This window comes from Alligator mississippiensis, chromosome 5 (genome assembly GCF_030867095.1).
Source record: "Alligator mississippiensis isolate rAllMis1 chromosome 5, rAllMis1, whole genome shotgun sequence".
Taxonomy (NCBI): Eukaryota; Metazoa; Chordata; order Crocodylia; family Alligatoridae; genus Alligator; species Alligator mississippiensis.
The window spans coordinates 86422417-86449455 of NC_081828.1; the positions used below are offsets into that span (position 1 = coordinate 86422417).

General features: G+C 42.4%; 1 protein-coding gene across 5 annotated transcripts in view; it reads right to left on the bottom strand.

The window, feature by feature from the left end:
* The window catches only part of FHOD3 (formin homology 2 domain containing 3), a 645457-nt gene that overhangs the window by 111712 nt on the left and 506706 nt on the right, over nucleotides 1-27039 (bottom strand). For 4 of the 5 annotated variants that reach the window (XM_059728584.1, XM_019479159.2, XM_019479160.2 and 1 more), the window contains 3 exons: nucleotides 12912-13046; nucleotides 9188-9238; nucleotides 2559-2773 (listed from right to left, as the gene is read on the bottom strand). In XM_059728584.1, the coding sequence (XP_059584567.1) occupies nucleotides 2559-2773; nucleotides 9188-9238; nucleotides 12912-13046 (401 nt within the window). The remainder of the gene's footprint in view (nucleotides 1-2558; nucleotides 2774-9187; nucleotides 9239-12911; nucleotides 13047-27039) is intronic. The other variant, XM_014611417.3, reaches the window with a different exon arrangement.

Genomic DNA, 27039 nt, shown 5'->3' on the forward strand with positions numbered 1-27039 from the left:
TAACTCACACGTTGCTCAGTGTATGAAACACCAGAGATGCATGTTTGTACTCCCAAAGGGAAGGGTACACCTCTGAATCCCTTTTGGTCTGACATTAGGAAAGAGCAGTCTGAGATACTGACAGAAAATATTTTATCCTGAACTAACAAAACTGAAAACAGTAGCTCTGAAAAATAATTGAGTCCCGTGGTCTTGATTATGGGTTCAACTTTGAAGTCAAGAGTAGAACTAACTGGAGCCAATTACTTCAGTGGGAGCAACTACACATTAGAAAATAACTCAGTGCAGCATTTCAAGATTTTTTTGTTGGGTTAAGCTACCAAAGGGTTAAGCTTCACAGGCCTGGAACCGGTATTGTATGTGCATAGGATATTTCAACAAAAGTGTTGGAAAAGAAATTTAGAGCCAGCTATTATTTTATTACTGATGGGAGGTATTCACCCTGAGAATTCAGGTTCAGAATTTTGCAAGACAACATTACACATAAATGAATAACTCTGATGCTCTGAAGAACTGTGTGTTAAAGGCCATAGAATTAAAAAGTATTCATTCTTGTAGTTTTATCCCTGCTTAGGAAAGAAGAGAATCCCATGTTCAAAGCAACAGGTTAGGACTGGATGCTGTGTCTGGCTCAGTCTGAGCTTTTTTATGTGTGCATACGTTAAGCAAATCAGTGTCTCATTTTTCTGATCTATAACGTGGTGCTAATATTTCCTTACTGTGTAAGGATGGTGAAGCACCCAATCCAATAACCCAATGACATCATGCTAGAGAACATGACCAAAAAGCTATTGAAAATGTACTGTCTATTCAGAGCTGCTCCCTGCCTGATTAGCTTCCCCATCGTCAGGAAACGGTCAGGTATTTGTTGTCTTGCCCCACTTACTGAATCCTTGATAACTTTCTGCTGCTCTGAACACTAGTTGTCTCTAAGCCTTGCACTGCAGTCCTTATTCAGGTAAAAATTCCCACTGAACCAAACATATTTCAGGGCCCATAGTCTGACACTGTCCTAGATTTCTGAGGACAGCCCTCTGCTGGATTTTGTCTGGTATTGCCCTGTCCACCTGCTCTGGGACCATCACTGCCTGTGGGCCAGGAGCCCAGATGATGCCCTTGTAAACCTCCTGATTTTGTTGGGTATTTTGCTTGATATGCCCCATCCACCTGTTTGCTGTCTATGGGCAGCCTTTTTATATCCGCAGAGCACCTCCATGCACCTGTTCTAAATTTACTCTCTGTATGTATCACACTGTTCCATCTTAGGCTGCAATTTTTCAGAATGCTTCCAGGTGAAATATGTTAAAACAATTAACATAAAAAAGATACTTGTTCCCTACTCAATCCTGAAATCCTGACAGTGGAAAAATCTAGCTTATTTGCTGCAAATCTTATGCTGGGTTTGAAAGATTGAGATCCCTGCAGTTTTGAGAGAAATGTTAAAGAGAAATAGTCCTGTTTTCTGGGCTAAAATGATTCTACTGAGATGCACAGAGGATCACAGATACAAATACATTGGAAATGTAATTAAAAAGATATGTAAACACAAATAATGTTGACCCAAGTATTTAGCACTAGGAGAGAAAATACTCCCGAAGTCAGCCTTTATATAACATTTTCCTTAGTTGCATTACTTGCAGCGTGCTTCAAGCTGCTTCAACCAATAAAACCAATTAACACAAGTTATAGAAGCATTAATCACCAATAGCCTGGAAGCAGGAAATCAAATCAGTGTAAATGATGGTGGTAAGTCCTCAACATGCACTGAGGCTCCCAACATTAATGCAACATCACATAGGAAGAAGGTAAATTGCCACAGGTTTGGTTTTTCAGAGGGCTGGAAGAGGGGTACATGTTGAAAATGACGGACCAATGTGCACCCGCATCAAATACTGCTCTGTACATCAGTAAATTATATGACAGCAAATCACTCAGACAGGCACTGGTTGTATTTTTCTTTTTACTAATTGCCTGTGATCTCTGAAATCTGCTAGTAGTTTTGCTACAATTCAATTACTTTTTTTTTGGTCATTGTTAAAAATAATCAGCACAGCATCCTCCTCTTAAATTCAGTAACTTTTCTGTTTGTCCCAGACAGCCTGTGCTATGCTGGAAGGTTGTTATAATCTTGACATTCATCTGTAGTATTTCTTTCAGAGAATCCACATAAGCAAAATATGCTGGAAGGAGTATGTTGTTTTAGTATTCAGTAACTACTGATATACAAGGAACATGGTTCTAAAATAAGATTCTCTGTATGTAGCATTTTCTAGTTATTTCATTGCAGTTAAAGCAGGCAAGATTAATACGAACAATGGTGATAACTAATAACCACATATTCCTAGCACAAACAGCTCAGAGATACTTGGAGGTATTTGAGAAAGAAAGGAGAAATGCAGACAGATGGCAAAGAGAAATCTGTCAAGTAAGGACCTGGAAATGAGTCGTGGAACTCTAAAGGGTTCAGTCCTGTATGCATGCATAACAAAGCTCCAGCTGAAGAAAGAGAGACACTTGGGTAAATTAGCTCCTTTCCATCCATCCTCCTTAGCACTCACCTTCAGGGGGCTGAGGTGTCCCCCGGGATGTAGAAGGGGTGTTCAGCTCCTCTTGGGATTCTAGCGAGGCTGGGCTGGTGCACTTGGCAATGGGAGAGGATGGGGCTGAGGGAGAGCCCAGGTTCAAGGACAGCTCACTTCTGCCTCGGTTTATACTCCGGCTTTTCAGCTCCTTCTCATACTCCTCAGCTGCCAACTTCTCCAAGTATTTGTATCTGAAAGTTAAATTCCAAAGGGTTTCCGTAAAGAAAGAGAAGCCTGTGGTTGATGCTTGTTTACGGATGAAACACCTGCAGAGAATGAGCTGACTTCCTGACACAAGGGGTTCTGCACTGAACAGACTATAGGGTCAGCCTGCCAAAGAACTGTGCACCAAGGCAAAGAATATGAACCCCAAAAAATGTTAAATCTGCCATGACAGAACAAACCCCCAAATGGTATAATTAAACAGTCCTTGGATACTGTATCCTGTCTGCAGAGTCCTGCTTTCCTCCCATTGGAAGCATTTGTCTGCCCTTCTCTTCACACCCCTCTGGTTTTCCAAAATATTAAAAAAAACCCAAAACCCAAAACCAAAATTCAGCCCCCAGTACTGATGCAAATAGTTAAGTCCAAGACTTGCTTCAGAAAGAGGAAAATGATTCAAGTGCAGCAGACAAAAACAGATCTCCCTGAAAATAAAGCCAATAATAAAGGTTTGGACTGAAGACTATCTAAGTCTCTGAACCTGCTTCCCTTTGCTCTAGGAGCAATGCACTGGAATTCACTTTGTTCTCTCCAGAGTCTACAATGGAAACTTTCTTTTTTTTTATTCTAAAAAATTTTTCTGCCGGACTCAGACATCCAATAGCTTGGACCTGACGTCACATATAGTTTATTCATCAAAGTCAGTTTAAAAGAACAAAGATACATCTGTTTTGCATTTTAGGCAGGCAGAACTCACTAACTGTTTATTAAGACCAGCTACCAATCATATTCTTCATACTGTGCTTTATACATTGGGACCAAAATAAGTTTGAAATATGTGCCTCTTCCAGATGTCTGCTAATTTTATCCACCATTATTTGCTAAGGAATAAATTCATGAGTACAGCTGTAACAGGCTTCTGACTCTGTTTGTCTTACCCACAAGTGAACTGTTAAACAGGTTAATCAAGACTACTGCTTATGTCCCTGAAAGACTATGCGGTCATTCTCCAGTAACCCGCTGCTGTAAACATTTCATAACAAGGAGCACGCCTCCTCCCCCATCCTGTCTCACTGACAGGCTGAATTAGTGTAGAAGTGTATATTAAATTCAGTAAGGGTAAAGAAGTCAGCCATATGTGGCAACAGACATGCTCCGTACATACAGTAACCCCATACACACACACATGCACATTCACAAAAAACAAATATGTGGCATGCAAAGGTATCATCAAAGAGCGCTCATTGTGTTTTGTTATGCAATTTTTATTATTACAAACAGCAGTAATGAAGAACAAACTCGCTTTCTTTTATTCCTCCAGAGGTATGAGTAGGCTTTGAACTGAGATTCTGCAGAAAAAGAACCCCTACAGACTTTGGATGAAAATATAACAAGCTACATACTCGTATGGGTATAAAATAGGAACTGTTTACAATTCTTGCATGAAGCCAATTCTAAAGGATGTTTTTTTTTTTCACTAGGAGGAAAGCCCTTTGCAGGCGTTATCATGGTCTTTCATTACATGTTTAACAACACCAGCCCTTCTAACTGCAGTCAGTCAGGGACCATGGCTTCCCTCCTACCCCCCTCACAAATTGAGCAGATGGAACTTAGGAGTCATAAAAAGACATTCAATTGATTGCTTAGCTAAACCAGGTACAGCACAGCTGGCTGCACTGGAGTTTTCTGCAATTTGCCAGCATGCTATAGCAGAGATCCAGACTGATCCCTTTATAACATGGGGAGTTCCAATTTTTTATTGTCCTCAGCTCTTTTGCAGCTGCTTTAACTTTTTAGCTTCTGTAGCTTTGTGCTGCACAATCAAATTCACCAGGAAAACAGCAGACTGGCAAAATATGTGTTCTCAAAATTTATCTTTTGCCATAACATATTGCATAAAAAGTACAGATAAACCTAGAAGAGCAGATCTCCTGGCATCTTACAAATTTGGTATATTGTCAAATGATATACAGAACACTAAGACTATTCAGATTTAGGGCTCACATGGATACTGGAGAACTTGGAGCACTATTAGGACCTAGATGAAGCTTTTTACCAATACCTAACAGATATGACTAAAACTGAAGTTTTGAACATTTTACATTTATCAAGTGAATAGTATTAAGCAAATTGGTGACTTTAATCCACTTTCTAGGGTGCAGGTAACTCCAGCACTAAAACATTAGTAGTTCTACTAGCAGTCTGATACAGACCCAGGCTTAAATAAGGATAATGAATGAATTTGACTTTCTTCTTATATATATGGTACTTTCTGTGCTTGGGTGACCATACATTCTGGATCTCAAAACAGGACACTCCGCTCTCCCACCTGCCTCCAAGTCAGGTCTCTCCAAGATCTAGTCTCAGCTGAATGCACTGGAGAATGGGACAGGAGGGTGTCATGGGATGCCAGAGGACCAGAAACCCCTATCAAATTCCTGACTGCTGAGTGTTACTAGCTTACCGCCCAATGGGATGTAGCACAGATATTCAAAAAGCACTCTAACCTAAAGCACTTTAGTCAACTTAGGACAAAAGTATTCATTTGACCAAACCAATGGGTCACCTAGGACAGGTGTTTAAAATGGGACTGTCACAGCAAAAATAGGGTGTATGGTCACCCCATGTAGTGCCAGTTTGCTGCATGCCTGCTGTCCATGATGCCGTGTTCCTCTAGGCCAAGCATCTTGGCATATCGGATGTCTTTTCAGGATAAAGGGCAGCAGATGTTGGGCTGTCAGTTTGGTACGTTTTGTGAACAGTAAATCCCACACAGGGTATATTTACATTGTACAGCACATAATAAGAGGCAGGATTGATTAGCCTACATGGAACTCCAGCCTACCAGGATGAGACTGCTTTTAATAACAGAGGCCAGGTCCAGACATTACACCTATTGAGCTATAAGCACACAGGAAATGCTCTACAGCCATAACAGAAGAGACATTCACAGTTCATAGAGCGCTTTAAAAAGGGCAGATTATGCTTTAATGTAACCTTGATCGACGAGCTATCAGACTAAAGTGCTTTAGGTTAGATCACTTTTTTGACATCCCATCAGGTACTAAGCTACATTGCATTCACCGGCATCCCAGGCGCCCACTGAAAGGCAGTGTGTTCGCCTTAGGCAAAGTTCTTCTGCTCTGCCTGAGCACCAGGCTGGCTCCACTACCTCAGCTGTCACTGCAAGCCCCCCTGGCAGGTGCCTCCCACCCCCGGTTTCCCAGATTGGGTCTTGGTGGGGGCCAGGCCAGGCACCCCCTGCAGCACATGGGCTCCTTTTCCACCCCTAACCCCACCCTGCCAGAGTTCCTGGTGCAGCAGTAAGCAGCATGGCCCTGTCTGATGCTCCAGCAGGACTGCTCTGGGGAGAGGGGCTTGGGTGTACATGTAATGTCTGAGTGTGTGTGTGTGTGTGTGTGTGTGTGTGTGTGTGTGTGTGTGCGCGCGCGCGCCTGGCCCTGAAAGGGGCCATGGCACAATGGGGCAGGAAGTGGAGCTGCTGCCACTGGCATTGGTGGGGAGTGTGTGTGTGTACATTGGTCTCTAGCCTGGCCCAAGTGGGGCCATGGTGCTCCAGGGCAAGGTGCAGGGCTTGGGGGGCGGGGGGTGTTTTTGTGTGTGTGTGTCCACATCTGTGCCCGTGTCCTGCCTTGCTCTGAGCAATCCTGCCTTGCATCCCTCTCTTCCCCTCCCCTGATCCATGGCAGATCCAGTGTGGACAGGCAACTCCAGCCATCATCGTGGTTCCAGGGAGATGCCAGTGCCCAGCCTATCCCCATCGACGCTCGTCAGATGGGCTCCCCCATCTGGATTCTGCTCCCTGGGTATCCCTGGCCCAGCCTGGAGGTTTCTTCCAGCCTGCTTTTTTGTGATTCTCTGGTTCCTATCACTGAGAAAACAGCAGGTGGGAGCTCTACTCCTCTGCACCAGGCAGCCAAGCAGGGATAGTTTGCCCATTTAGCTGCATTCATGAGTCTCTGGCAGCCTGGAGAATCTGTGGGACATGCTGGAAAGTGTGCAAGAGCTCCCCCTATCTGCTAGCCTCAAGTAGTGCTAGCCCCCCAACAAATCATGAATGTCTGTTTGGTTTAAACGTGCTCTAAGTTAAAGCGGTTTAAGTAAAGCAGGATAGGGTGCTTTTGTCATTGGCTTTTTGCATATGTGTACTTAGCTAAAGATACCTCATTGCATAGTGTAGACATAATATTATGCTCTTCAAAAAAATGAAAATAGAATTCCAAGTTCTCTAATTTTAAGATCACTGACCTGAGAACTGTATATAATCTCTTTGATATCAGCCACATCAACAGCTGTAACTCAGAATGAAATCAGGAATATTCCCATTTGAATGGAAATATCATGAGAAAGACTTCAATGGATTTCATTGCAGGAACATTTTTAAATGGCCATTGCAAACTAAATGCCAGCAAGCAGAACCCCAGTAAACACAAAATGTGTATGGAAATTTTTTTTTTTTAATTACTAATTGATGCTTCCAAAGCCAAAGAAATACAGCATAAACCTGTTACCTTTCTTAATAAGAGCTTGATCCAAAAGCCGACCGAAATCAATGGGGAACTTCCATGGGGTCTGGTCCATGCCCTAAATTATCCTAGTGTATATTGGATCTCATGCAGCATGGGATGTTAATAGATTGCTCCAAGAGATTTGAAAAAATGTAGACATACTGGGCATTTTAATAGAGGTGCTTCTATATAATTAGTTTTAATGAGAGGTTTTCCTCTGACTGCTTTTTTCTAATCACTATTAGTGTTAGAAAAAAGTCTAAACTTTGTAAAGATAACATGTCTCAAACTTCTTATTTTTTCAGAATTTATATCCAGATTATATTTTGAAAGTGGAGTTTAACACATTGGCCACACGCAACTTTCTTTTGCTGTAGACATTGTCTTGAAATAACAGCTGAAGTGAACTTGCAAAAGAACACATAAAAGTGTGCTTTCAGATACTGGCTGATGGAAAAGTCTATATGAAGAGAATGAAAAGGCCAGTGTAATAGACAGCTATTGTTTGGTTTGAGCTGTAGATGTTTTCTCTGACATTTACATACTGTCAAGAAGGGATGTTTCTTTTCTCTTTATGAGAAGAAACTTAGAATGTAGCTCTTTATTTCAAAACAGGCCTGGACATAAAGACTCATTACTAATGACCAGTAAAACTGGCTCAGATTGCAATAGCAATGATGTCCTGCTGGTGAACATTTCCAAAATAATACTCAGGCTCACTTTAGTATGTTCCATTACAGCTTGAAAGTGCTGGAGCATTCACTTCTAATTTGTTTCAAATCCAGCTGCTCAGTGGGATTGCTGCAAAACGTTTTACTCAGCTAAGATGAGTGCTTGGTGTTTATGTGGTCAGATATGTTTCATTTCACAAGATGCTTTAAACTGGCTGTAATCTTTTGGCTGTAAAACCAGAGGAAAGAACATCAACCTCCATTTAAATTTAGAACTGTCAAAATCATTTTAATATCAGCCACTTTAGCCACAATAAAATTGCTGGTAGGTCCAACTCATAAGGTAGAAGGAAAAAAATGTCTACCCAAGTGATTGTATCCAGAGAAGAATTTGCCAGTAAATGGTATGTGGAAGGGTCATTTTTCACATTTTTATTATGAAATGTTAGTTTTTAGAAGACACCATGGGTGATTTGTCTAACAGTCTGTAACAGCATATGATATACACAGAAGAACTAGCTTCTGAGATTTTTTGGCTGCTGTTTGATTAGTTACTTGCATATTTTGCATGTAAAAACAAATATTGAAAATGGAGGTGAACAACTGAAAGGTAAAGTCTGTTATTTGAGTTCTTGGAATGGTTTCACAGGCATAGGATCCTACTGGCTGGATACAATGTTTTCTAAGTAAAGTAAAAAAGATTCATAACTTCCCTTACACTATGTGGTAATAAATATTAAAAAAACATGTAAGGGTGATCACTATGCTCAGTTTCCTAATTTATTTGTTTGTGCTTCAAGAGATTGACAGAAACTAGTCAACTCTAATGTGTTGGGATTAGTTTGGATTTTCAGTGTTCTAGACTGTATCAACATTTTCAGCATCTCACAACCAACCTCACAATCCTCTCATTTTTAGACCCTGCAAGTAAATTGCAACCCACTGATTGAGAAATAATGGCTTAACAGACTTGTGGCCATACTAAATTTGGACAAATTTCTCAGGTAAATATAATACTTGGTCTTATTTCTCACTCAAATAAATAAAAGATTGATCGGTATTATGCCTGCTTGTATTGCTTCTGCACAATTTATTCCTAGATCCATGGCAGGACTTGATTTTCCTTTTCATAGATTTCTTTTAATAAAATTGCTTCTGGCATGCCTGGTTAAAAATGTACTTAAATAGCCAACAGCCACACAGTCAAAGACACAGTACTAGGTGGAAAGCAACAGGTACAAACCTCTCTTCTCTTGCTTGTCTTAGCTCTTCTCTTTTGTCTAAATAATCTCGGCTAGAAACAAAATTTCAGTAAGTGGCAGAAGTAATCAAACAATACAGATGATACCAAAAGTAAATACACAGTAGGAGAAAGAGAAATCTCTCAAAATAAGCACATTAAAGATACTGAAGGATTACTCTTCAGTAAAGACATTTGCCTCTGCTTTCTAAACAAGTGCTGAACAGCAGGTCTGGATATGCACAAAATATGTTGAATTGTATAATACATCATACCAAATATGTAAGGTGCAATGAATCTAAGAAATAAAACTGGCAATTTTTGAATTTCAGGTTAAAAGCCCAAAATAGGCAAATTATATGCCAGGAATACTATTATTTTTCCTGGCCCTAAGTTCTGGATACAAGTTCTCAAATATCTTGACTACTGCTATTCTTTCCCCTCCAGTTTGTTTTCCTCTCTCTCTCTCAGTTCTCCATATAACTTTTTATTTTTAGTTATGTCAGATCAACTTTCCTTGATGCTTGGATCATGTAATCCCTGAGTGTGATATCATACCCACAAATTTTTGCACTGGTGAAATGTTCTTTATACTGTTTGCAGCAAGACTAATTCACAGAGTTGAACAGAATGCTAGAGGTTGGAGGTTGTATTAGAACATCCCGTCTACCTCCTTGCCAAGGCAAATTGATTCCTGCAGAACACTATTTAATGTTTGGTCAACTCCAGTGGACAAAACCAAAGGCACTAGGTTACTTCTAGTCTATCCCACCACCAGAATAGTCAATGCCAGAAATTTTCCATTTACTGATCCCATTTCTTTACTTTTTTTATTCCTCTGCATAGCAGATGAAATAATTCCTCACCAACATTGACATTTAAAATAATATCATTGGCATCTGAGGATAAGGAAAAATGCACCTTTTAATTACTTCAAAAGTGGGGAAAGAACTGCCCTGGGCATCAGCTGTTCCAAAGTAACAGTTATATTTGTGTGCTTCAACTGTGATACAAGTTAGCTAAATCACTGGAACTTTAACCCTGAGATTATGACTGATGTGTAGATAAAGGTACGATGGAATCTGATGTGTGATCCACCCCATCACACTTCCTGCCATGCCACACATGCATGGCATAAGGTGTGATTGTGGGATCAACCACCAGATCCCAGCACACCTTATTGCTGGTGCAGGTAGAGTCCAGGGTCATGATCCCAGGCTCCCCCTACACCGGCGAGTAGTAAGCTTCCATGGCTGGGAGCCCCATCAGTTGATCCGGGCTCTCAGCCATGGGGTGTACTTGGCCACACTTTCAATTAATGGCATGATTGGAACTGGCCACAAAGTTATTACATATTTTTGTGGCATAACTTTGAGATTTATTCCTTGTTTTATGACACCATGAATTGCTTTAATGTATGGCTAGGTTACAACTTAAGACATGATTAACTAGTTAATCATGTCTTAAGTATACTGTGTGGCAGAGGCTGAAGATAAAAGTTGCAACGCTACACTGATATCGCTACAGAAACATGTAGATGTCAGTTGCATCATAAACAGCTTATATGAGTATCTTTTGATAATGATGCAATTTGTAAGTTTGTCTATACCCCGAGATAATACCCAGGGAAGCAATGAATGCTTAATAAATTTGTTTCTAACTCTCTGAAAACTCAAGCTGTTATCACTTCACTGGTCACACTTAAGTCACATTTTCAGCTATGACACTAGGTGAATGAAAAAGCTAAGATTCTGGATTAATATGATTCATATGAGAAACCTGTCCATTCCTTCTAGCTAATCCTTTGCTCCTCACCTATGTCCATGGGGTTTGCCTTCTACTGCTTACATAATATGTAAAATAACCCCAGTATTGCACATACTGAAAAAAATCTTATTTAGTTAACTAAAACATTATCTTAGCTGCAGCCTCTGCTCCCCCCCTCTCCCCCTTTTGTAGTAAAATCCAAGAGAAGGGGCTTTTTTACCATATTGATTGGGGCGGGGGGGGGGGGGGTAGGAGGCGGAACTCATCTTGCTTTCAAGTAAACATGGTATGATTGCAAGGACACTCATGGAAATGTCCCTTGGTCATTTGGGGTAGCTTTGTTTCCAAACAGTTCAGTGACACATAGTTGCTGCCTTGCTGCCTGTTCAGTCTATAACTTTGGGGATCCCTTATTTAAATATGCCCTACAAAGCTTAGGGAAGAGGGGAGGTGGGCATCCCAGCTCTGCAAAACAGAAGCGTTATACAATGGGAATGGAAGCATTCAGCTCCTCACAGAATTGTGTTCTTAATGGACCAGTGGTATGCATCACATGATAATGGGACAGATTCTTTTTATCCAACTTCTCATTTTTCTGACCTTAACAATGGTTCCCTGGGACAGAACTACCACTACACAGTTCTGATATGATATGGCAGATCTCTCATTCAAGCAGGTAAAGCTGTCAAGTACTTTGTGGTGACTGTTTTGGGTCTGGGTGTTTCCTTTCTGGAAGTGGCTATTGGCAGACTTGTGATAGCCACCCGTACCCCCTCCCTCCTCCACTGAAGCAATATGATACCAGCTGGAACAAGGGATTTTGGAAGTAGATTGAAACTGGAACTTGATTGTTTCTGTTTCAGGACAACTAGGGCAGCTTTTGGCCACCAAGGATTCTATTCTTGTATTCTACTCCTACTCCTTTCTTGTCCCTCATTTTCTTCTAAATTTATCTTCTCATTCTAACCACTTAGAATGTGCCTTCTTTTCCAGTTTCACTATGGGTAGTTATGAAAACAATGACAATATGCACAGTTCTGCATCTCAGAACAAATCTAGTGTATTCCAGGGATTAAAAAAATGGTGACAGAACAATTCTTTTTACTCTTTAGCCTGAAAAGCTATCTTCTGAAAAAAATCTTTACCTTTCACCATTGATTATGAATGTGAATGTGAAATTACTTCTCAGAGCCTGAAAATACAGCATTTCCAGAGACAGGGAAGAAATTCTGTTGTGACTAAATCAACCACAGAACAATGAAAACATGCACAATTTTTAAACCCCCTCCCCACCCCCAAATATTTAACCTTTTTAGAACTTCTGAAAACCCCCTATTAAGTACATTGAGTTTCAGATTTGGATGTGTTATTTACTTGAGAAATGGTCTGATCCCTCTCAGGAGGGATCTATATACATTTTAACTTATGCGTCTGATCCAAAGCCTACTATAATCAATGTTAGTATTTCCCTCAATTTCAATGGGACTTGGATCAGACTTCATATTTTGTTTGTACAGTACTTTTGAAGTACCTATTTCATGCAAATCTGAATAAGCTAGAGACAGAGGTAAACTATTTCAGGTAGTACCATATGCTCACACAAAGTGACTTATTTTACTTTTCAAAAAATTAAAACAGAGAGATATCTCCCTCCTCACACCCTAAACTTTACAGATATTAGGGTTTCAGAGAGAATGGACTGACTAGCTAATCCTGGCCTGTGCAGCTATCCAGCCAGTATAACTGGCTGGAAACACAAATAGCTAGCAATTCCAGTAGCTTATTAGCCAAGAAATACTTTGATAAATAAATTAATCTTTAAACACATTTACAGTAACACATAAATCTAAGGGGAAAGATATATTTATATGCACAAAATATTCTGTAATTTAATTTCTCAATTGATTGAAATGTGTTATATTAGGACAACAAATAAATAGGAAGTATTATGGTCTCCTACTTGAATTTGTTTCTCTCTTCACGCTCTATCCTTTGTAACCTCTCTTCTCTCTCTTGACGTCGTCTCTCTCTTTCTGCTGCCAAGGACTCCTGGTGCTGCCGATAAGATGATGTAAGGAGACCACCCAATGATGGCCTGAAAACCAAAGAGGATCACATTTCACAGTGCCAGTTTTATTGATTACACTGACAAAAACTGTTAACAATCACAAGGCAAGAAATGTACTTCCGATAAATGGAGGAACTTGGAAATATTCACACAAAGACATATCAACATACTGACATAATATGTCCCTGCTAAATGCTACTTTGGTGAACTGTGATAAAATTTATGTTAATTGCTAAACTTCTGAGGCACAAGTCAAATCCACTTTAACGTATCTCAGCTGAAATATTGCCTAGAACATGTATATTTCATAATAGATCTAACCAAAAGGTTGACCTGAAAATTGGATTTTGAAATCACAGCCAAAGTGCAACACTTTCTTAGCACTTTCAAATACATATTATGCAATGATACTTAAAGCAGATATATCAAACATGCCTAATGAATCCTTTATACAGTGGAGTAAAACTAAAAGAAGATACCAGAATTATATTTTAGAAACTGGCAGAAAGCAGTATAGGTTTATACCTTAGAGACTACCTGGTTCAGAGGCATGAGCTTTCATAAGCAACAACATACTTTGTCAGATGTTAGGAATGGGCTGGACTGCTCTTGCTTCTCTGAATCAGTAAGTCTCTAAGGAGCCACCCTGCCCTACCTTCTGCTGAACTTCAGAATAATATGGCTAACTATGCATTTTGGAATCTGATTGCCATTCAGGATGAGGCTTATTAATATCTTCCATAATATTGCTAAATCAACTGACCACAATTTTATAGTCATAGTCAAGGATTGGCTGCCTATGGCTCAGAGTCTGGATCTGACCTGGAGCTGCAGAGCTTTCCCCCTAACATGGCTGGGTAGTGGGATGCTTAGCTCATGCTGTGTCTGAGAGCTTTGCCTATCTTGCACATGGGTGCTTCACCAGTGTTGCAGCCAGGAAGTGGGGAAACGCAGTGGTGGCAGCAGCGGTAACCAGGTTCTAGTGCCAGTTCACCTTACAGCACAGCTTGGTCATTCTGGCCTACTAGCTGAAAACGTTCCCAAAAGCACTTGCTGCAATAGCAGTATGAATCCCTTATGGTAAATGCAGGATTTTATCAGTCAAATACATAAGAGAAAATACTACTGATTATACCACCACTTCATTAAAAAGCAAAAAAGGGCTTAACATTGCCATATCAGATTTAGGACTTGAGTGCTGGATAATATACTATATGCTGTAGATAGAAGCTATGCTACTGGTAGTGTATATCTAACAGTTTTTCTTCACATCTTTTAAAATGCAATCCAAAAACAAAGTTGAGCAAGTCTCTAGCTCAGCAACACAGACCCTTTCCTCAAGAATGAAAAACAGTGGTTTGTCACTACACTGGAGGGCTTCTCAGATACTGACTTTGATGCTAAGTAGCACAGTAACCATAGTCTGTGAATACTATTAAACAAGTACTCCTCACTGAAAAAACATGAGGATTCTCTAGTCTTCGGTCTGGCCTACACATAAATTTTGTTTCAGTATAATGACCTTGGTTACGGATTTAATTATATGTAAATACCCTCTAGTGTGAACTCAATTATTAGTACACAAAAGTGCTTTGCATTGGCATGGCTCATCCACTTCTCGTGAAGGAATAAGTTATACTAGTATAAAGTAGCTTTATACAAGTATAACTGAAACCACATTGTAGGGTTGTACTGCTCTACCTCTACTAGGGGTACGATTAAAGAGATTCATCTTTTGTGCACTGACAAGCTCTTATTTATCTCCTAAAAATATTGTATCATGAGCTTTAAAATGAAATGTTTAGCACACACTGGGTGCATCTACACTTGTGATTTACTGTAGAGCTGATATATTAGTTCCACAGTAAAATGTCACCATCTACACATACACCTGTATCAGGGTCCAGTAAATTAATTAATTCTACTGTAGGACAGTACTGTCCAGGACAAGTACTGTCCTACAGTGGAGTAGGTATGTGCACTGAAATGCACATGTAGATTGGTATTGGGGCTGGCTGGGGCATGGGGTTGCTATGATGTGGGGGCTGCCTGGTGGCTAGCCCTGCACTGTAGCACCCTTGCGCCCCAGCCAGCCCCTCTGCAGCATGTTGACCCCCTGGACCCCCTGCCAGCCTGGGGCTGCTCCACCCCGGCTCAATGTGTTCCACCCTGGCTCAGTGTGCTCTACCCAGGCAAACTGCACTGGAGTTTACTGCTACATGTTAATTGCATGTGTAGATGCACTCACTAAAGAATAAATGTCCCTTTTCCAAAAAGCAGGCAAAAGCTGCCCAAACTATTCAAAATCACTAAATTAGTAATACACCAGAGAAGATACTAACACTGGTTTTATAAACTCAGATCGTCTTCTTTCAGTTACCATGCCTCTCTAAGGGCCAGATACTGAATCACCTACTGGCTACATGGGATGGATGAGAGCCATGGGGCTGGTCCACAGGCCAGATCCCAAATGTGGAATAAGTGCAGATGCAATCCTGCATGCCAGATCTATCTGCAAGCCAGTATGACACCGCATACAACCCATCCCCATGTACTGGATCTGGCCACAGAGCGACCCCATGCACTGGGTTCACTGAGTGCTGGTGCAGCCTGCTACATAGGGCCATGTCACCTGGCCTTCAGGGTCCAGAAACTGAACAGCAAGAGAGCTGCAATTAATGCTGCCACTGCTCCTTCAATGCCAAATTTCTAGACCTGTGCAGAGACCTGTGGCTGGATGTCTTTCTTGCATGTCTGTGTTTATCCAAACAGGAGTCTTAGAGAAGATGGCTGTTTCACCCCCACTGGCAGTGAGTCAGCATAAGTATAATTTCAATAAATTGAATTTCAATATGTCATATCCCACCCAGATAAACATTACATAAGGGGGTATAAAACTTGATATCCTGTAAGCCTTGTTTTTGGCACTCCGCTGAAGCTACAATATCAATGCTGGATCATAGTCAAAACCATAAAAAACTCCAATATTCCCCAACACTATGAAAAGACTAACCTGATAGTCACGCCTGCATGGTAAATCTTTCCTTGAATGCATTTTAAACAGATTTTGAACTCTGACCTTCCAACCCACAGCCAGAGAAAAAGCTGTCAGCAGAAATACTGGCAGCAATATATTAAGATTCAAAAGGCTAGATCTCTGGCAACTAATGTGGTAATATGGGCACAGTATATTGCTCCTGGACTAGGGAGTATACTGCTCTAGGAAAGGAAAACTGGGCAGTGTATCCCCATGCAAACACTTAAAAGTGAAATGAGAGAGTGTTAAAACTGTGAACATTGGCTGCTTCCTATCAGGTTAGCACTGATGTATGTTCCATCCAATTTCTTAACACCCTCTTAGCTTTTAAAGCAGTAGGGGGGGGGTGTCAAACTAATTTGGCCCTGGGGGCCAGAAGAGTGGTGCAGGACCAATCTATGGGCTGGATAGATGGTATAGGGAAAGCCCCATATGCCCACAGAACCTGCACCCTTCATACCAGATCGAGCCAGTGCCTGCTCTGGACAGGTCTGGGACTCAGTAGCTCCTGGACTGAAGGCCCTGCCTGAATATATGGCTGCCCACATGGGAATAAGCCATGGTGCTGCTGGGGATCTAGGTCTGTGGCTCTTACCAGCTTAGCTGCCAAGAACCTGGGCCAGGGCAATGATGCTGGAGTCCCAGAAGTTCCGCAGGAAGAAGCAAGCGCCATGGCTTGCTCTCATTGCCAGCAGCCAAGCACCAATGATAATGAGCTTCTTCCTGTGGTGTTGTTGGGGCTCCAGAGTCATGGGTCGTGCCCAGGTGCTTGGCTGCTGCCGCAGGAAGGTCCACCATCAAGGCGTTTGGCTGGATGACCTAGATCTACTGCTGGATCTGGCCTGTGGGCTGTATGTTTGATGCCCCTGATACAGAATCTAGGCACTATGACTTAGTAACATTTGAAGAAAACCTAGGGAGAAGGGCAAACTGTAAGCTCTTTGAGCAGGATCTAGTTTCTGGGGGGGCAGGAGCGGGTGTTGTTTGTTTGGGGTTTTTTTACATGTTTGTACAACACACAGCAGATTGGACCCCTGCACAATGGCATTCGGACATTACCATGAAGATAAATAATAACATACCTTAAGAACAACAGGGGTCCTTCTGTGAAGATGTGGAACTCATTCCTTCACAAGGGACTGTTACTAATGTCTGTCCTGAATATTCTTTTACCCACCAGGAGATAGTGGCATCACATGCTTTATATTGGTATGAGAAGCCTTTTGAACTTAATAACCACAACAGTTGTTTCAATTTTACAGTTATAATAACAACATCTAAGAACGTTGTCTAAATTCCTGGAATGAGTCAAGCATGTAACGACTTGGTATACAGTATGCTGCCCGGTTCGGATCTGATCAAGTCAACAACAATTAACCCAAAATGTCACTGTCTGACAGTTATTTTATGGCTGATCAAGAAAAAGGTAGAAATCGCAGAAGTATTATTTTATCCTGTCTGCTTCCCAAAGTGCTTGGCACATGGCACAAATCAGTACCTCACATACACACACCAGTTCACCTATCTCTGAACTGTGGACAACTTTGTACTTCCAGTCCACTTCCGGGTCCACCACCAAGTGTGGGGGAGTGTGGGGGGACCCTGGGTGCCCCCCCAGGCCCAGGAGGCACTAGTTGTCAAGCTGGGGGGAGGGCCCTTCACGTGCTCCATGGTGAACCCGGAACTGGGCCAGAAGTGCTTCTGGTCCACTTCCGGGTCCACTACTGAGCAGGCAGGGACCCCACCACACTCCCGTGGGATACTCCATCCACCCCACCATCTCAGCATTCACGAGCCACCTGATACCTTGAGGTATACAGAAAAAAACATTTGAAGCTGTGTGTATGTCCGAATCATTGAATCTCTCCAAATCGATTTGTAGAGATGAAAGTTTCTCCTGATTCAATTTGAATTTGGAGATTTGGCCGCTGAATCAGGCTGAATCTCTGCTGAATTGAATCAGCAACCAAAACTTCACACAGCCCTACTGTCAAGCTTCAGTCCATATGCAGTAATTGGTCTTCCTTGATAAGATGTAATAATCACCCTATAATTTCCTGTGAAGACATAAAACACACTCTGAAGTGTGTGCGCAACTGACATGTGTCACATATATGTAGAGTGCTTTAGTTCATGGACATTTGGTTGTTCCGGTTCCTGGGCTCTAAAACATACTAGTTTAGAATCTAGACAATTCTATCAAACTCTATTATAAGCAGTAAGTTTTGTGCTAGGTTATCTGTTTGGAACCTGAGAGAGGGCTTCCTTGACATGCTGATTCCATGCAACGGTGATGCTTCAGAGCAAAGCTCATATAACAAAATGTAGCATTCAAAGAGATGTTTAGAAAAAGTAGGTGCCAACATGACATGAAGGTATAGCTTTTGTGCTTGTATGCACCTGGAACTCAGCCAGCATAAGAAACAGATGGAACAAGACGGTAAGATCTGGAATGTACATCCAGTAATACAGTCTGTCCTTGACTTACGACTTTTTGAGTTACAACAAATGTCACTTAACGATGTTTATAAATTGACACCCTGTTTCGCCACCCCAACATAGGTTTCGACTTCATGATGGTTGATACAGCTGCGTCCAGCTGGTAAGTGTATTGTGGTGGAAGGGGAGGGGGAAGAGAAGGGTGGCGAGGCAGACCAAGGCCCCTGTGGTGAGGGAGGGACTGGGGCTGAGGCAAGTGCTGGCCAGCCAGGGTCACATGGGTGCGGGACTGAGCTGCAGCTTGTGGAGGGGATGGCGACTCCTGCCGCTGCACACTGCTTGTCTAGTGGCTAGTCTGGCGGTTTGTGCTGCTGATCCCGCTGCCAGGGCTGCATCAGGCTGAACTCCGGGTGGGCAGCGGGGGCTACAGCAAACTTTTGGGTGGCTGCAGCCCCCCCATAGCCCCTGTTCCACCACCCACCTCAGGCCGATCCAGGGGCACACACCTCCTCCCATACCCTCTCACTTCTCACTCAGACAGGGTAGGGAGGCTGCGAGATGAAGCCATGGTTCATCCGGGGGATGCAGGGAGGTCGGGGCAGCTCCCACCACTGCACACTACTTGTCCAGTCCCTTGCCCACCCCGCCCTGGCAGGGAGAGCATAGCCCCTGCTCCCAGCACCACCACTACTAGCCTGGAGTGCAACCTGGTGCAGCCGCAACCACGCACGCTGTACTCTGTGCAGATCCGGGGGTGCATTCCCCCCCCCCCAATTCCCTCCTGGACAAGCGGCAGAAGCAGCAGTGGGAGCTGCCAGATAAGCTGCTAGACAAGCAGCGTGCAGTGGCGGGAGCCACCCCGCCCTCCCTCCCCATGCCCCCCAATGAGTCGCAGCTCAGTCCTGCACCCACCCAGCCCCGGCTCAGCAGTGCTTGTTGCAGCCCAGCCCCAGTTCCTCCTTCACTGAGGGGGGGCGTTGATCTGCCCCCCCATGCTGCTTCCCTAACTCCTCCCCTTCCACCACAGTAGACTTGCCAGCTGGACACAGCTGTATCAAGCATCATAAAGGAACCAATCCCCCATTTATAACACTGTTCCTATGGAAAAATTGGTTCTGACTTACAACGTTTCGACTTAAGATGCGGGTTTCTGGAACCAATTGCATTGTAAGTCTAAGGACTGCCTGTAATGAGATTCACATCAAAATGCCAGTTTTCTTGTATTTTGTAATGGAGTTCCTGTGATACTCAATATAGTATCTCTTTTGCTAACGTAATTTAGCAAACAAACTTAGGCTAACATGACCATGGTTAATGACTGAGATAAGTTAACAAAAGATCTCAATGTGTTGTTATTAATTATACTCTGGTAACACACTGAAGTCTCAAAGTGCACTGGGGTCTCAGGGTATAGGCAGATGTAACAACTACATCAAAGGATACTTATTTAACTGGCTATGATGTAACTGTTACATCTGTATGAGCCTGTACAAGTGTAGCAAAGCTGCTTCAGGTGTAACTTTACTTCATCCAGAGTCAAAGTTTAGCTCATTTGTATCACCATAGGTTCATGAAGAGGTAACAGCTATTGTATAACAGCTGATGCATGCTAATGAGTAGAAGCTCCCCTAGTCTATTTAAAGTTCATCTTCTAATGGGTGTAGTCTGCACTGCAAAAGTGGGGGAATTTGAAAATGGTAAAAAATGGTTTTATTTGAACTTTTTAGCCAGATCCAGATGTGTAAGCATGTGCAGTTTGTGGCACTGCAAAACTTTTTGTGGCACAACAAACCACAAGAGTTGCACATCAATCCATGCATGGCTCTGGTCATTTGCAGCACCAGTGCAAAATTTGCTACTGGGATTTACCGGTAGCCAAAAAATACCACTGAAGAAAAGCAGCACAAAGCACGCCAAAGTGACATGTGCTGGAAAAAATGCAGAGACACATGCTGCTGAGACCCTGCACTGAGGTACCTTGTGCCCCAGCCAGCTGCTCCCCAACTGGCTGGGGTTCAGGGTGTCTCTGCATGTCTCAGTGTGGGGGCTCTACTGCAGAGCCCCTGTGCTGAGGCATGTGGAGCCCCCGTGTTGAGGCACACTGCACCCGAGCCAGCTGTTTTGCAGCTGGCTGGGGCGCAGTGTGCTTTGAGACAGTGAGGCAGCCAGTTCAGGGCTGCCTGCTCCCCCATCTCTATGTGCCTCAGTGCAGGGGCTCTGCCACTCCTTGTGCTGTGGTGGTGGGGGAAGGTGGCAGTCCCTGAACTAAGGTACCTTGTGCCCTGGCCAGCAAGGGAGTGGCACGTGGAGACTGGGGAGTGGGCAGCCCAAGGCTGCCCGCTCTCCCATCTCTGTGTGCTGTGGAGACCCCACACTGAGGTACTTTGTGCCCTAGCCAGCTACTCACAGCTGGCTGGGGCGCAGGGTGCCTTGAGATGAAGGAGCCCCAGCCAGGGCTTTTTCTTCTGAGTACTGTTAATTAGCAAAGTGGGGATTAGCACTACAGATTTAATCACTGAAATATTCAGCCTCAATAGACACATTTTCTTCATTGCTAACAAAGCAGGCATTTTAAAATTTAATCAGATAGATCCAAATCTGTGATTTCATTTTATCGTTGCAAAGAATACATTATGTAAATGTCCGTAATATAATATCCATAATGGAAAGTTAAAAAAAAAAAAGAAGGATTTAGAGGAAGAAATCCTTTTAGATAAAAAAATTAATATTCAGGATTTTCTTTAACATAACTGGAGCCAGGATCATCCAAAATCCTAATAAGTAAGCGCTAATTATCCATTTCCCAAAACATCCCTGATCCTGCAGTCATAGAAATATTATGAGGGGAGAATAATACCAGACAGCTACTAGTCTAAAATAGACCTTAAGTAATTCTAAATGTCTCTTGGCTCTGACATAGCAAATCCACTGCCTGGGCTTGAAAGAGACAAAAGAGGAGCTTGAGCTGCCAAAAGCCATATTGTTTCTCACAGTTAAGGACGTTCTTTGTGTATTATGTCTCCTTACATGACAGAGCAAATTTAAAAGTATGTTGATATAACAATTTGCAAACAGACTAAACATGATATGGGGAATCTGTACAAAAGTTCTCTTGAAAATACAGAAAAAATTAGAGTTAAAACCACTGATTAATATTTCTTTTGAGAAAAAGAGAACTGACTAATGTTAACCTTGCAAGCCAGCTAGAAGTCTAAATGTAAGCCAAAGCAAAAATGGGGTACAGGAGTACTGAACCAGCAGGTACACAGGACAATGGTTTCCAGTGGTGCAAGGCCTTTACACAAAATGTTATGACTTTTCAGCATGAAAACTGGGTCTCTATGAATGTTTTAAGTCTGTTTAATTATATGCTTTTTTTTTACTAGTATAACTATCCTATTACCACCCCCTGTGTGACAGCAATATAAAGTTACCTTATATCATTATTTAGCATATTTTCTCACATACCACACACACACACACACACACACACACACACACACACACACACACACACACACACAACAGACATCTTATCTGGGGAAGGCAAAATGAAAGGAAAAAATATTTTTTCTTTTAACCAAACATTTCAGAATCAGTTTCCTTGTTCAAGACATACACCCCAATTTTAAATGGCTAATTTTAGGAAACAAGGTGAGTGTGTTATGTGAATAAATAAGGTATTCTCCTACCAGTGCATTTATTGATATGTATATACCAAGATATGTAAATTGTACATTATCAGTTATACAAGTACATGCACATTTATACCATTAAAACTGCATTTACACGTTGGGATATAATTAAATAGGGCAATGTTGGGATATAAAATAGACTTTGGATCCCAATCCATCCTGACTTACACATGGGTTTAAACGCAATTCAAATTGGGGTTCTCTTGTGCTTAAAATAAAGCAAATACATATGTCTTTAAACAGGTCTGTTCAACCTCTGGCATGAGTGTCACTAGTATATGGGCAGCCTGTGTATGGCATGCGGCAGATCGGGGATGGGACAGGCAGCACAGTGGCAGATAGAGTCAGGAGCAGAAAGCAGAGCAGCAGATTAGATGGTGGAAGGGGACTGGAGTGGCATCCAGGGAGAATGCAGGGCTTATTTGTGGTTCTTGTGCCAAAAAGGTTGCCTCTTACTGAATGATCTTCTGATCTTTAAAGATGATGCCCAAAATTTACAAAGGCAAAATCTGTGACTAAATTAAATTGCTATATTTGCCTTTCAATGCATGCATAGCTCATATTATATCAGTAAGACATAAGTGAGAATTTATGTCTGGGAAGCACAGAGAGGTGCTGTCAAAGGCAATGAATAACCACTGTAAGAAGCCATGTGATGTCTCAATGTAGATTTGACATAGGAACTTCAGCAAAACTTCACTAAGCTGTGCTAGTGCTTAAAAGTCCCATTGATCAAGCCATTGAATTTTGTGAGGGAGATGGACACAAAACTGAGGTCTCAAAAATTATTTTGTTCACATTCTTGAAAACTCTGGATTGATTTTAATGATAGATAATAACTTTGTCCCATACAAAGTAGAGAAAAACCTTTGTTAACAAGATGCATCTTTTCAGATCCCAGGATATTCAATCTACTTATCAGTGGGAAGGCACTACCATTTTTTTTGGTGTCAGTCACAAAACATGAGGAGTAAGGACACATTTTGGATTTTACTGGATTGTCCATAATAACTAGATTTTTTCTGTAAACTATTTTAATTTGGTTAAATAATCCCTTTAACATCTCCCCATATTTGTTCATTCTTTATGCTTATATTTGAAGCATAGCTTGACATACATTATCATGAAGGGAAAAGAATGGGAAAGCTTCCAGTAAAGTAGGGTCCATTAATGCTTTTAAAGAGGAAATATGACAAAGCTTGGTGGTTTTCACCCGGAATCAAGCAGAAGTTGGCTTTTTTCTGTTTTTCTCCTCACAAATCTTTGTGTTTTTAAAATCTGAAACTCGATATTTAACTCATGTGGGTGTGAAGAGAAACCAAAAAGGTTTCCACAGAACCCTGGTTAACCCTATACTGCTGAGGTTAGACACAGTTCTCTCACCCCTATTATCTGGGGGATGGGCTGTTTCCAAATCTTCTGTTGTGTTGCTTCCAAATAGGGGCCAAATTCTCCTCTGTGGCAAACACAGCAAATCACTTTAAGCCTGTTCTGCTGTACCACTACCACCATGCTGCCTTACCAGGAAGCTACCAGTGGGAGTTGTGCTTTATAAGAACATAATACCTGTTTAAGAGCCCTGCCATGGAGATCAAAGACAAGAGCAAAGAGGCCATTTCAGTTCCAAATCTGAAGTCATCAAATGGTTCCTACTTTCCCTTTTTCTATTAAAAACTTATTACTGAAAGTGGTTGAGGGCAAAACCATCAACAGTGACCCACTATCATGTCCTATCTAGAGATTAACCAGTTTAGTACACAAAAGCTTAACTGGTGCTCTATAAGCAAAAAGCAAAACACCACAGTCATGGCTCTGAAGAATTGGTCATATGTTCTGAACACATAAAACAGGGTGGAAGGCCAGAAAAGGGCCTACATGTACTACCAAGAACCCTCATGAGCCTCATTTGAAGGATTTAAATGATGCATATGTCCTTCACAGGGGCTGAGTTTCACTTGCAGTGAATGATGGCAGCAGACCAAAGTGATGGTGGGGAGCTGGGAAGGTACTAAGGATGAAGGGGAGAGAATGTTAAACAGGGGAAGGAGAGATTGCTTTGGGGAGCATTAGAAATGCCAGTCACATAAAGTGTTCTGTTTCACATATTCTTATATTTCCTCAATATGCAAGCACATGAGTGGGTGTAGATAGCACCAAAAAACAGATTATTTGGGGGAAGGCTAGTCAAAAGAAGTGAGCTTTAAGACCCTGCCAGGAAACTTCCTGCAGCAGCCCATCCCTGGTGGTGTAGTCAATTCCAGACACATTTAATTTGAGAAGAAAAGCTAAATCAAAACCTGTTTAATGTTCTCAAGTACGCCTTTCTATGAGACATGGAAACGGACTGAAGGGACACTCAGACTGCCAGAAAATCACTCTTGCAATTACTAGGGAAGGGAAGGGGAACTCCAAGGAAAAGTATTTACAAGCTATGGTAGCATGTTCTGCTGGAGCTTCTGGTACAGTCTTTAAAATATTATTAAATTTAAGAAAGGAAAGATCCTACTATTATTTCTGCCTCCCCCTATCCCCCAACCATATCTACATCATATATTTATGGATACCTGTGTCAGAAATACAATATTTGAATGGTAAATTGGGCATGCAAGCACATTTCAATCCCAGCATGCTATCAAACGTATCAGTCAATGAGAACACCAAACTGAACAATAATATAAAAACTGTACTTTCAGAGAGCGAAGGAAGAATATGCTATGCCAATGCAAAGGACTGAAAGAGATCAGAAAAAACAAAAATAAGAATAAGATCATTTGCCTCAAGGCAAAAGGTTAAAAGCAGTTTGGCCAAAGTTCCATTGTAATATAGTTCCTGTTTAACAGATTTATTTATATTATCTAGGGCAGTGGTCTCCAACCTTTTAAAGTAGATCACCTTTGGCATTTAAAAGCAACCCAAGTGTGTGCTGCCGTAACTCCCCCCACCCCTCAGCAGGTCTGTGAGGAGGAAGGGGTGGGGGGAGGGCCAATCAAGGCAGAGGGAGAAAAACTTATTTGGGGGCACACCTCCCCAGCAGGTAAGTCCCACCTGGCCAAAGCCCCACTCTACTTACCCCTGCTCCTGCCTCTGCGGCACTGCCTCTCACCATGGGGGCCTCAATCTGGGCCCTGCCCCTCACCTCCCCTATGGACTGAACTGCTGGGCTGGGCTGCATGCACGTGGGCACTCAGCCCTGCCCCCCAGCCTCAGATTGACTCTAAGAGGCTCTGAGATCTACAGCAAGAGTCTCCAAGATGTACCCATGGATCGAGATCCACTGGTTGGTGACCAGTAAATGAGTGAGAAACAAGGTGGCAAAATTTGCAGATGACAAGACTAGAGCAGACTTGGAAGAGCTGCAAGAAGACAAGCCAGAGCTGGAGCCCAGTTCATAGTCCCAGACCAGGTGGAGCCAGACAGACATGGTGACCAGCTGGACTTCCTAGAGAGGGCTTGAGCTAATGAATCTGACTACCAAGCTCTCCATCCCCAGCATGCTGGAGAAGAGAAGGTTGTGAGACAGGCTGCCTAGACAGCATTGTGACTAAGACTACTTGGGAATGAATGCCTGAGGAACATTAAAAAAACCCCCATCTAATCATTACAAATTATTGTTACTTAATGTTAGACTCATCTTAGTCATAGAAGTATGGCTCTGCCATGGTAGCAATAAGGAAACAAAGCATAATTTATGGATTATAAATACAGACTAAATTAAAACTGTAAAAGAATTAAGGGCTTATTTCTGTATCCACTGTACTGCAGAATACCTGGATCCTGACCACATTCAAGAGGGCCAACAAACTTGACTCACCCCTGAAATAGACTGGAAGATCTAAGAAGCTCTATTTGACAGAGAGTGGTTTGATACCCCAGTTCCCTATGATTTAGAGAAACTAAAAACTCCTATAAATACACCTGTGTCCAGCTTCAGTCTCTAGTGACCAGAAATAAAACAGATTAGGACCATGTAATATCTGAGGTTTTAAGAGACAGTCTCTTAAGTAGGAAAATCCTGCCTGGCCTGACCTCAAGAAAAACAGATGACATGCAGGAGAGCTTTAGAACACAAACAAGAAGGGAAGTTGGACAGTCTAGAGGGAATACTTTGTAGGGCTGTGCGAAATTTTGATGGGTGTTTCGTTTCAAAGCTGTTTCGACTTGTTTTGAGTTTGAAAGCCTTTGAAACAGCTTTGAAATGAAACGAGGGTACTTGAAATGTTTCGAAAGTTTCAAAATGTTTTTTGTTTCAAAGCTGGCTTGCTTGTCGCTAAATAGAAACTAAGGAGAAGGAGGGGGAAGAGGAGGGAAGGACTGCTCTGATATTGACATCTAGCTCCCGGTTCAATTCCCCAGCTCTCTGATTGCTTGCCCCAGCTCTCTGATCATTGCCTCAGTTCTTCCGGGGGGGGGAGGGGCAGGCCCCTGTGCTGTGTGCAGGGTTTTGACAGACTGCTGCTGCAGGCTGGGGCCAACGCTAGTTGCTTGGTGCTGCTGCCGGCCCCAGCCTGCAGTGGCAGCCTGCTGAAAACCAGCTTGCAGATCCAGGGGCCCACACCCCCCAGGAAGAGCTGGGGGAATGATCAGAGAGCTGGGGAATCAAACTGGGGGCTGGGAAATTGAACCAAGGGCTAGGGAATCGAACAGGGAGCTAGGGAATTGAACGGGGGACTGGGAATCAAACAGTCGACCTGGGAACTGGGGGAATGTTCAGGTCCCTGAACATTCCTCCCCAATTCCTGGTTTGATTCCCCAGCTCCCCAACCTTTCCTCCAGCTCTTTGATTGCTTTCCCCAGCTCTTACCAGTGGGTGCAGGCCCCCAAATGATGCAGGATGACAGCAGGCTGCTAC